The following is a 12,742-nucleotide window of genomic DNA, read 5'->3' as shown; positions in this document are numbered from 1 at the left end:
AGTCCGGCCCCCCACAAGGTCTGAGGGACGGGGGACCGGACCCCTGCTGAAAAGGTTTGCTGATCCCTGTTTTAAAGTAATGAATCCAGAGCCAAAGGGAGAAAACCTACAGGAAAAAGCAACAGCAGAAATAGCAGATTTTCTGTACAGTGGGATTCAGGGATGACTTCATTTTAAAGAGGTTATTTGTTGGGGTTTTTTTGCACATGTGCGCCACTTACTTGGCAGCGGCATCCTTCCTCAGCTGCTCATGCTTCATTAAAAGATTTTTCCTATCTTGGAAAGCTTTCCTAACTTTGTATCCTTTATAGACGGCCTGGATTTTTACAGCTGCAATGTCCTGTATGGCAGCTATGGATAGCGCACTGTGCTCCAACAGGAACTGAATTACTTCATGATGAGCTCCCAGCAAGGCGTAATCAAGAGGCGTGTACCTAAAAGTAATAAAACATTAGTACATATTTGAACCACAGGACAAGGAAATATTGTAATTAACAAAACAAAACAAAAAAGAGTTTCTCAAACAGCACATCAGCGCCACTGCTTTGTTGGATTCGGAATATTGTAGTATTATATGATTAATTATGCTGATCTGATGTTGCCTGCACTTGTGAGGGGAAGAAGAAGAAGAAGAAGAAGAAGAAGAAGAAGAAGAAGAAGAAGAAGAGTAGTTTGGATTTGATATCCCGCCTTTCACTCCCTTTAAGGAGTCTCAAAGCGGCTCACATTCTCCTTTCCCTTCCTCCCCCACAACAAACACTCTGTGAGGTGAGTGGGGCTGAGAGACTTCAGAGAAGTGTGACTGGCCCAAGGTCACCCAGCAGCTGCATGTGGAGGAGCGGAGACGTGAACCCGGTTCACCAGATTACGAGTCCACCGCTCTTAACCACTACACTGGAAGAGCAGGGAAAATGATTCGCTGACAAAACAAGGAATGAGGGCAACTGGTGTTGCAATTTCCTTGTTTTCTCTGGCAGATAAATTGACGGTGGCGCAGGAGGGGTGTCTGGGCAGGTGGGATCAGGCTCTCCTTGCCATGTATTTGGGGCACAGGCTGGAAAGGGGCTTCCAGCTACCATCAGCTGTAGCAGCCGTTGGAACCATTGGCCACTACATCTTCAGACCATGTGGTCCATCATTAAATGGCAGCATAAACACTCCCCAAGGTGCTAAACTGTCCCCATGTCGTATTTCCCCACAGCCAGTCAGCAGCACCCACAGGACAACATTAGAAATCAGCGCAGGTGCAATTGAATAATCAAGAGCCATTACATCTTCACTAGCCTCCAGCTTTCACAGCCTGCTTTCAAGGCTAGCTTTCTCCAAATGGACAGAATAGTATCATTTTATTCTATAGCAGCAGATATAAAAGAAGAGTGAGAATGCAGAGGTTTCAGTCTAATACACTTACTTCAGAGTAAGTCACGTTGAAGTCAATGGGACATATTTATGAATAGACATGTATAGGATTGTGCTGTGAAATGCCCAAATGCTTTGAAACTTTGAGAAGAAGAGGTGAGAACTTCAAGAGCAGCTGTGATTTAAAAGTAGGCATTTATTATAATAATAATATTTTTGTTATTTGTATCCCACTCATCTGACTGGGTTGCTCCGAAGAAGTAGATAAAATGATTCCAATCGATACAAAAAGCTTTTAGTAATCAAATCATTTGTCTGCCGTCACAGTACTCAGGAAGTGCTAACCAAGGAATCTTTTCAACTGACAAGGAATCTTCTTCATAAGGATCCTAAGTGATCAGTTGGATCCCTCAGCACCCTGTTGTGACCTGCACCTTAAGGATAAGATCACTATCATCCACTTGAATCTGGACTCCTAACGGAATTCAGAAGAAAAACAGGATATTTCCTTAGCTCCATTTTGTACAGCTGCTTGAACGGTTTCCAGATATTGCAGCCTAAAACAATTACAGTGTTGGTGTAATCCTGAGGGGGTACTTCTGTACCAGGCCCAGAGTCAGGAGGGACTGTGGACTCTGAGCTTTGCTTTTTAAAAGAATATCTGCAGCCTTTATAGAATCAAAGTTATGTGGCAAAATGCCCAGGCACCATTCAAAGCGACTGCATTGTGAGTAAGAGCCTGCTCTTGCCGTTCATTGTTTTCAGCCAATGAGAAAAGTCAGAGTGTAGCTGATGAGTGCTAAAGAGTAATTGAGAGATGTCAGCCCAAGGGAAGACCCCAAAGTCACATGATCCATAGAATCATAGAGTTGGAAGAGACCACAAGGGCCATCGAGTCCAACCCCCTGCCAAGCAGGAAACACCATCAGAGCACTCCTGACATATGGTTGTCAAGCCTCTGCTTAAAGATCTCCAAAGAAGGAGACTCCACCACACTCCTTGGCAGCAAATTCCACTGTCAAACAGCTCTTACTGTCAGGAAGTTCTTCCTAATGTTTAGGTGGAATCTTCTTTCTTGTAGTTTGGATCCATTGGATCCAAGATACTGGAAGAAATTAGATTAACAGAATTGTACAGTTGGAAAGGACCCGAGGATCATCTAGTCCAACCCTGTGCAAATTCAGGAATCTTCTCTGACAATTGGACAAATGGAAAAATAAAATAATAACATAAAATTAACTCAAGGTCTGAACGCACAAGACTCCTTTAGAACTGAATGGAACAGCTTTATCACGTACAGGGATAAAAATGAAAAGAGAGAACTTCCCTCACATTATAAAACATTCTGGTTAACTTGAACTGTTCATCGCCTTCTGTATAAACAGTAGTTTGGAATAAGAACTTGTGTTATTTGGCTGTTAAATTGTACAATTAGAAAACAAACTAACTGCCCAATGAGGATTCATTGGCTATGGAATTTGGGGTGTGTGTGTGCAAACTGGTGTGTTTGTGTGTGTGTGTGTGTGTGTGTGTGTGGAATGACTGGGGTCTTCAACAAAAGCACTCCATAGTATTTTCCTGCTGTGCTGAATATATATGTAATATTTATATACATTTATATTTATTTTAAAGCTTACTCAATAAAAGCTGTTTCCTGCACACATTTTGTGCAAGTCCACTTGTCTTGACAATAGCCAGTACCCATTCCATAGATTTATACAAACAGGATGCACAACAGTCATGCAAGGCAAAGGTGTCTACAAGCTTAACGTTACCTGCTACAGACAAAACCAATCCATACATGATACATCAATTTGAACCGTTAGTGTCAGTGCACAAGATGGTCAAATTAAAGTTCTTCCTGATGGTAACCAGGAAGGACACAATACAGGAAAATACAGAAGAAAAGAGACAAAGCCAACCAAATTGGACTTGCCACATGGTGATTGGCTGATAGTCAGATTAGAGTGTCTCAAACTGAAATGTCAATAGAAATTATAAGACAAAGAAGAGAGCACAGAGATTTGAATGTCAAGATCCAAGATGAGTCTTGGAATGGCCTCTTCTGAAAAACAACATCTATAAACATTTATATCTGTTTTTAAACATTACAGCTAACTAATTCAATCAATAGTTTTTAAAGTTTCAATATAAAATGTGGTCAATTAATTTTATCACAGTACAGGTCTGCTTAGCCATCTTTTTATCATCAATCACATTGCTTCCAGGAGAATATTTTGCATATGAAAGGTTACTCATGGAATCTCAACTTGCATAATGTGACTTTAAAACCTAAGAATCAGGCTGTTAATCGTCATATTGGGATGCTTTACATAATTTGTGCAAATATAGTTCTCACCTAAAAACCATCCCTTATCAGGGAAACAGCAAGGATCTGAAGGACCCAAGGCAATTTCTGGTCAACCAATAGACCCCCCAAATTGGAGAAAAGTTGAGACTCACTCCTATCCAAGTACCTCCCTCCATTTTATCTCCCATTGATTTTCTAATTGAATTCTCTTCTCCAATGGAAGATGAAACATTTAAAAAAAATAATCATGAGGGACAAAATTCAAACCAGTGGCTTCCTAATCTGCAATGCTATACAGTGGTGCCCCGCAAGACGAATGCCTCGCAAGACGGAAAACCCGCTAGACGAAAGGGTTTTCCGTTTTGGAGGTGCTTCGCAGGACGAATTTCTCTATGGGCTTGCTTCGCAAGACGAAAATGTCTTGCGAGTCTTGAGATTTTTTTCCGCTCCCCACCCCCTTTTTCTAAGCCGCTAAACCGCTAATAGCCTTTTAGCAGCTAATCCGCTAATCCCCTAAGCCTTTAATAGCCGCTAATAGCTGCTAAACCGCTAATAGCGCTAATCCGCTAAGCCGCTAATAGGGATGCTTCGCAAGACGAAAAAACCGCTAGACGAAGAGACTCGCGGAACGAATTAAGTTCGTCTTGCGAGGCACCACTGTACCACCTTGCATTAAACAAAGAAGAAGATGGAACATAAAAATAGTAGACAAATTATTCAATACCTTTCTTCGTTGTTCTCCATATGGTTAGGAAAAGCACCAAATCCCAGCAACAACTTTATAGCATCAAGGTAACCATTGTTGCACAACCAATGTAATGCTGTCCTTCCCTATAATCAGTAGGGCAGATGAAAAGTATGTAAAATAATTGCTTTATATTCTGAAACTTCAGTGCAAATATAAAAATGATCTGTCGGTATGTCAGCGCTATAGTGAACATTCAAATCACAATATCTTGAATATATATAAAACCAGGGCTAGCCCAAGACATTTTGCCACCTGAGGCGTATCACAAAATGGACAACCTGGACAACCACTCCAGAAGAATACCATGGTTGAGGGCATCGAAAGCTGCTGAGAAGCTGGGGAGGATTAAAAGAAAACATTTTCCCGGTCTCTCTCCCAACAGACAATGAGAACTGCTGGTGCTAATTTCAAAGGAATTTAATTGCAAACTGAATTATGTGCAAGTAGGTATCAATGATCTTCTAGCAGAAACCATCAGATCCTGGTGTGCTGAGCTCAGATGCTCTTCATCAGATGCTGTCTTTAGAATTAAAATATGTAACTAATTAAAACTGAATATAATTCTTATCTAAATTGTTTTTAAAAATCCACAAGTCCTTCTCCTACTTATTATTAAAGGCAGTGCAATGATGGCAGGTTCAGGTGAGATCTCATGAGATTTCATGGAGTGCACAGGATCTCACCAGAAACCACCACCGCTGCCACTTCTCTGCCAGTGGGGTGGGTAGGGTGCCAATGGTGGGGGGGTTGTTGCCTGAGATGGCTGCCTCAGCCTGCCTCATGGGTGGGCCAGCCCTGCCTATATTGTGGCTGCAGCAACTAGGGGAAATTATTGGCACAATTAAATGAAACTGCCCCTGGTCACTGTATGGCACTCATTCCATTTGTGTTTTCCACTACCATTTGCATGTAATGTGAGGCATTCCTATCATTCTCATCACTGGTGGTGGTGGCGGCTAGGAAAATTCCCTAGGGGGTTGTCTCAGTTCACGTGGCAAGTCCATCATGCAATGTCACAGTATGAGATGGGGACAGGGATCCCCCAAGGGGACGCCATCTTTGGTCATATTCACATTTTGGTAACAACGCAAAGACAAGTTATCTCTAACAGTGGTGAGAAAAAGCAAGATTCAACGGCACCGTTTTGATCTCATATTACAAAGGCACAAAAAAGGAGACATGTACCTCATTATCTTGAATATTTGGATCTGCATTATTCTCCAACAGCACCACCATGCAATTAATGTAGCCTCCGTAGGCAGCACACTGCAATGGGGTTCTACCTGCATAATCCTGTACATTTGGATTTATTTTGTTTTCTATCAATATCTGGCAAACATCAGGGTTTCCTCCCAGAGCTGCCCAGTGCAAGGGAGAGTGGCCATCTTGGTCAACCAAATCAACTCTTGCTCCTCCTGCAACAATAATAATAGATTTTTTGATTATCCAGCGCGGTATGACGCCTGATTCTAGCAGCAGCTGATAAAACTGTACAAAACACAAGAAACAGTCTAAAAGGAGTGCCACAATTCCACAGCAACACAAAAGACAGAACTAGCCACAAAATTCAGCTTCCTGAAAACACTGGTCTTAATTAAAACACAGACATGCTTCTAGCCTACACGGGCTTGGAAGCTATTCTTGAAAGTATATGGGCAATACCTGCTGAAATTTCAGAGCCAGCAGAGTAGCTGAATGAGATTTCCAGAGGTTGCGGCTTCATAGCTCCTCTTCTTCTCCATGATTAGAAAAATCAATATAAACTAGGTAAATAGTAACAACTACAAAATAAGCTAAACTATCCATATTTCCTTGATTTATATAAAATTCAGTTTTTCTTGGTGAAGAATTTTGATTGTATATGACCGTCAAATTTTTTTAGTAGAGTATACAGAGCTTTGCCTGTTGGCTCCAAAAAGGCAACACTACATCTAACACAATGACAGAAGATTTGCATATTTGTGCCCCATTAGGCAAAGACCAGGAAAAGTTTTAGAATTAAAGATTGCCTAACCAAAATTGCCTGGCTGGAAGCCAATTCCAATATTATTTATGGGAGTTAATGGAGAGAGGGAGTTTTTCAGAAACAAATTGCAAAACCAGCTTTGGGTCAAATGTGAAATTAAGGCTCAATGACAAACTGTCCCTCTCAGTTAGTTTTAAAACATGACATATAAATACTGTTCAAACAGCCAATGACAAACTCAGAGAAAACTTCTTCCACATTAATCTAATGTTATCAATCTAAAGGATCACCATAATCCAAATTTACCTCAAATGTAGCTTTAGGAAGTATTTTGGTGGAAGATCTAATTTTCTGCCCTGATCCTTCAATGTAGATGCATGATAAATACCTTCTTTCAACTCTCTTCCTGTGCCAACTGGGGATTCACCTTCTTCTTGTCTGTCATTACCGTTTATTTCATTTCAAAAACTGAAGACAGCAGTGTTTCTATGAACAAGTCTATAAATGTGTCACAGCTGACCTTTAATGAGAGTCTGTATCACTTCTTTATGTCCCATCTCACAGGCACGGAATAGGGGAGTGTGCTTCATGACGTCAGCAGCATCTACCTGGGCATCGTGTTTTAGCAGCAATTGCACGGTGCTGACATGGCCAGAAAGGGCAGCAGCATGTAATGCTGAAAGATGGACAAAAAACAGGGCATGTAAAAATTAGAGGAGAGCAATTAGAATTGTGAATGTAACAAAACTTAAACACCATGGCAAGAAGGGGAATTTACACTCATCTTCCCTTATTTTCTAACCTATGCATACAGCTTATGCATTCTTAATACTATCACTAAATAAATTGCGCTAGCTGGTGAAACAGTTTAAGTTACGTTGGTGAAAAGAATCTAATCGGGTTACTGGCTCTTTAGAAAAAAAGAAGTCTGGCAAAAATGCCACCTGCTGCAGGAACTTGGCTGCATGGCCTGACCCTACTGTACATTCCAGATCCTGTTTTTCAGCACTACACTTGTGGAGCACAAGGCAGTAAACTACTCAACTGGTTGATGCATGAGATGTTTGCAACAATACATTTAAATAAAGGAGCAGCTATGTCAGCAAGGCCTGGTTTCTCCCCCTCCATCATTCATTCTGACGCAGGCAGCTTGCTTCCAAGCCTCTGTTCAGTATTTCCTAGTAAGCTCATTTTTCTTGAAGGGAGTCACAGTGACTGAAGAGATTCTTCAGCCAGCTGGTCACAATGAAACCTTTGTTCCACCAACACTTAGATCCCTCTCCATTGTATATAGTGACGGCAAAGTTATAAAGCTGCCCCTGTGCTGCTCCTACGATACTAATCGACATTCTTTTCCCTTGGTATCATTTTGCTAGACAATAACAAATGTCTTGCAATTCTATTAAAACTTGAATTGAATGGACTCAAATGCAATGGTAGATCTGGGTTCAACTAAGCAAATTTCTTAGCATCCGTATCACAGACCCTTTTGGAAACATGTGCAGCTGGATATTATATACTTTAGCCCAACTTCTTCCAAATTTAAAATCGCCAAATGAGACATGATTATGGAAATTCCGTGTGGTTAAACAGTAAAACTTCCCGGAGAAAGAGAGTGTGTCTAATTTTAACAACAAAGGTTGGGTAGGAGTGCAGAACTGCTGCACCTGCAGCTTGCCACTCCCCAAACACTTTTATTTTAGTTGAGGTCCATTCCAGTAAGAGAGCTTGGCTAAGGAGGAAAGCATTGGAGAAGAATAGCTAAGTGAAAATAAGTTTTTCTTTCTTTTACAGACAGATCATCATCATTTTTGGGAGAGGGGAGCATAAATCAAGTACCAACACGTCAAAAGTTAATGATTACCAACAATGTGGGACCTTCCATTGGTGTACTTCAGCACATACATGTAAAATATTTAAAAGCAAACTTTCTAGAACTTGCTGGGCACCCAAGGTGGTCCTTGTATAGCCAAGTGTTGGTTGAGAAAAATAATTGATGAGTACCAAATATTAATAATATTAATTATTATATTAATTAATAATATAAAGAGGAGAGCGCAAAATATGGTCTCAACGTCAAAAAACTAAGATCATGGACACTGGTCCCATCACCTCCTGGCAAATAGAAGGGGAAGAAATGGAGGCAGTGAGAGATTTTACTTTCTTGGGTTCCATAATCACTGCAGATGGTGACAGCAGTCATGAAATTAAAAGACGCCTGCTTCTTGGGAGAAAAACAATGACAAACCTATACAGCATCTTAAAAAGAAGACATTACCTTGCTGACAAAGGTCCGTATAGTTAAAGCTATGGTTTTCCCAGTAGTGATGTATGGAAGTGAGAGCTGGGCCATAAAGAAGGCTGATCGCCGAAGAATTGATGCTTTTGAATTATGGTGCTGGAAGAGACTCTTGAGAGTCCCATGGACTGCAAGAAGATCAAACCTATCCATTCTGAAGGAAATCAGCCCTGAGTGCTCACTGGAAGGACAGATCGTGAAGCTGAGGCTCCAATACTTTGGCCACCTCATGAGAAGAGAAGACTCCCTGGAAAAGACCTTGATGTCTGGAAAGATTGAGGGCACAAGGAGAAGGGGACGACAGAGGACAAGATGGTTGGACAGTGTTCTCGAAGCTACCAGCATGAGTTTGACCAAACTGTAGGAGGCAGTGGAAGACAGGAGTGCCTGGCGTGCTCTGGTCCAGGGGGTCACGAAGAGTCGGACACGACCAAACGACTAAATGACTAAACAACAACAACAACAACCAAATATTTGCGAATAAATATTGATTTGCTAAATGTATGAAAAGTCTGCTCTGGTGGGCAAGTTTCTCCGCTAGTGACACTTGTCATTTTCTTTCATGTCATCCCAATTTAGCTCGGCTCTAGGAAGTTTCCAGTATTTAGCTGCCTTCATTCTTGAATCTACAAGGAGAAAAAGGATCAGTCCCTTGCGTTCACAGGAAATGCAAGATGCACCATAAGAGAAAATAGCATGTGAAGCAAAGTTTGTTGAGGTACCAGCTTTGAAAAGTTGTTACTGCTAAAAGGAAAGAGAGATAGAGACAGAGACAGAACGGTGATTCTGCTGGTGTAACGTCCATCCTTCTGCACTGTGTGACCTTGTAAAGGTGATCACAGATGTGGTGTTGGAGTGCCCCCAGATTGCAGTTCTGTGGTTGCCTTAGTAGGGCCAGCTCAGGATTTCACGAAGCTATGACAGCCATTGGTCTGTCTCAATACATCATGAGGCATACCCTTGCTGTGGTTTTTTTGCCACAGAGTGGGCTAGTTGTTTTCCAGCTGCAGAGGGAGTTATCAGATTACTTTCTGGTCAAACATGGACAGGAAGTGACTGTTTGCCTTGCAGAGGTAGAGGACTAGTTGTTATGCTCTGGTGGAAGACCTGTGGAATCTGACATTGCTGGTGCTCCTGTTGGAGCTATGGTCTCACTAGAATGGTGAGATGGAAAGAGCCATGACAGCTCCAGGGCACCCTCTCCAGTGGTGTGAAGTCCAAAGTTCAGTGGTTTTCTGTGGAACTTTGAACTACGAAGCAGTTGGATGACAGATGGAGTGCAAGACTCACACCAAGACCGACCAAACACAGAAAAGAGAACATAATTGAATCTACCATGTGACAGTGATGGCAGCAAAGGTGGCTCACTTTGCTACCAATATTGTGTCATTGAGCAACTGTCCGGCAGCTTAAAAAAATGTTTTTTATTGAGTTTTCAAGAATAACTAAATACATAAGCATAGGGAATTATCTGTTCAATAAAGTATGCAGATACAATTGCCTTACATTGTCATACTTGTCTCACTCAGCAAACATACACAGAACTACTATAACAAATACACTAACTGAAACAAAACTCTCTCTCTCTCTCTCCTAACCAACTGACTCTTGGGTTCGAAATGTCATAAGAATATCCCATTACTCCTCAGCAGGTCAGCAGAGCTTTCAACAATTTTGAGGGAGCTGCTGACTTTTGAGTCACAGCTAGGAGCTATCACAAACCTGATGCCTGCTGTGATAAATTTCCAAGGCATTTTGAGGATAAGACACGATTTTGACACTACACATAGTGCAGGTTCTAGTGAGATGTCAAATACAAGCATCTGATAATGTTCTCTGTGAAGCCACTGGATTTGCTTAGCTAGAGATTTGGAAGCGGGTGTCATCAAAATGCAGGTGACACCCAGCTCTACTTTTCTATTCTATCTGAACCAGATGAAGTGGTATCAATTCTAAACTGCCTTCTGGAGGCAGTACTAATAACCAACAAACTGAAGCTGAATCCTAAAAAGAGGATAGTGTTATTGGTCAGCAGTGTCTGTGTCCAGGAATTTGGTGTGCATCCTTGCTCTAGACGGCAGTTCCTCTGGAGAAAGCCCAAGGTCTGGGGGTATTCTTTGATTCAGAAAGTTTCATCCCTAATATCACCATCATGTTTAACATTCCTTTAACATCTATATTATACTTATTCTATAAAAAAGATTTATGGCCATCCAAAAGTTTATGCCCATGTTCATGTTGTATATCCAATGATTCTATATATCAGCCAGTCATAGTTTAGTTAGTAAACTTTATCTCCATTTATCATCACATTTTTTGAATTTTCAGACCAGGTTCTGAAGAGCTGCCTTAGCTGTGTCCAAAGGCTTGAATGCAAAAATCTTTCCCCCTCTCCTCAGTGCCATTAGGAAAACGGACTGCATTTGAAACTTCTATCAGTTTCCAAAACAGTTTTGCTCAGTACAATCTTTTGCTCATTGTACAATACTTGTACAATGCATCCTTAGAGAATCTAGAATTCATATTCCATACATGTGTGTTCAAAACACCTACCAAGTTTATAAGAACTTCAAAAGTATGTTAGTTTTCTTACCTGTGCCGCCATATTTGTCTGCCATGTTGATATCAATGTCCAATTTTAAATTCAGCATTGTCTGGATGACATCGTTGCTGCCTTTCCCTGCAGCCCACATAAAAGATGTTCTTCCCTCAAGATCTGAATCATCTTTCACAGAAGGATGCTTCAAAAATGCTTCCACGGTTTCCTAGACCACAAATCTTCTCTGAATAAGGATGGTATTGAAATGAAAATAATATATGGCTCTAGGGTTCACAAATCAAACTATTGTCACATCATAGCAAAGATTTTTTGCTTAAGCAAGAAAACTTCATTCTTCCTTTCAAGGAAACATCACAAGTTTCACAACGGGTTGGAAATATTGCCATTAAAAGAGCATTGGGGGATTCTGAGTCCTCAACACTATTTAAGCCTATTAGGCTTCACTCCTTTTCTAAAAAAACAACAACAACCCTAATTGTTTAGTATTCCTAATAAAGCGAAAAAGTGGGTTGTGGATTTCAGTCAAATTAGCCTCTCTTTTTCAATTTTTAAAAAGACTACCAAGCCTTTTAAATAATTTGTTAGGCTTCCATTATTGTACTTCACTGCTGAGTATGACACAAAATTCATACAAGTGTATAATGCAGCCTCCATGATGACAAATGTACCCACAGCAGCATTCGTTCTGTTTATTGAATTTAGATATTTTCACAAGTTCCTCAAACTTTATTTTTAAAGCTCTCTGAGGACTGGTTCACACAATATTGTTCTGTACATGTAAAAGCAACTTCAGCTATAACTTAGATGGACAAACGTACCACATAAACCACGTGATGGGAACTGCTGCCAGCCAGCCATCTCCATAATCACCTTGTACACATTTATGTTGTCTGCAGGACAGGTGCCCGAGAATGGTCAGGACTGTTCACATGTACAAGTAAAATATTGTGTGAATAGATTCCGAGATGTTTCATTTTGTTGCACTGTATGGCATGCAACAAACCCTTACTTGTTAATATGCAATGAAGTCATCATGTTTTACTGAAAGACAGTTGGACTGCACCCCTGGTAAGCTACACCTTGATGGGAGAAGATGCCGATAAACTTCTCTCCCTTCTCTTATCTCTCTCATTCTCTCTCTCTTTTCAAAGACCAAGTCCTCTCCTAGATATTACTTCCTTGGCACAACAAAGTAGATGTGCATACAAACTTCTTGGCTTTTGACATATGTTCACAATACTGCTGTCTTCCTTCCCTGCCAAAAGGCAACAGAACAAACTGTTAAGGCTATACAAGCCCTTAATCAAAAAGGTAAAAAGCGTTATTTAAGCTGAGCCAAAGTTTCATGCTTCCCACACTGTATCCGATACACCAAACCTTCTCTTTAATCATGGAGTAAAAGACCTACTCTTCTTCATGAGAGAATGCATTTCCCCCCTCAGGCTCTCAGCAATACCAGATGGTTGATCCTTTTCTTAATCAGACCTTGACAGTTTTAG

General features: G+C 40.9%; 1 protein-coding gene across 4 annotated transcripts in view; it reads right to left on the bottom strand.

Annotated features, from left to right (window-relative positions):
* The window catches only part of INVS (inversin), a 62,076-nt gene that overhangs the window by 12,723 nt on the left and 36,611 nt on the right, over window positions 1-12,742 (bottom strand). For all 4 annotated transcript variants that reach the window (XM_083407498.1, XM_083407497.1, XM_083407495.1 and 1 more), the window contains 5 exons: window positions 11,277-11,448; window positions 6,905-7,060; window positions 5,604-5,833; window positions 4,395-4,501; window positions 222-434 (listed from right to left, as the gene is read on the bottom strand). In XM_083407498.1, the coding sequence (XP_083263624.1) occupies window positions 222-434; window positions 4,395-4,501; window positions 5,604-5,833; window positions 6,905-7,060; window positions 11,277-11,448 (878 nt within the window). The remainder of the gene's footprint in view (window positions 1-221; window positions 435-4,394; window positions 4,502-5,603; window positions 5,834-6,904; window positions 7,061-11,276; window positions 11,449-12,742) is intronic.

Source organism: Podarcis tiliguerta, assembly GCF_965153285.1.
Source record: "Podarcis tiliguerta genome assembly, chromosome: 13".
Lineage (NCBI taxonomy): Eukaryota > Metazoa > Chordata > Lepidosauria > Squamata > Lacertidae > Podarcis > Podarcis tiliguerta.
This window is presented reverse-complemented; position numbering and strand designations above follow the sequence as displayed.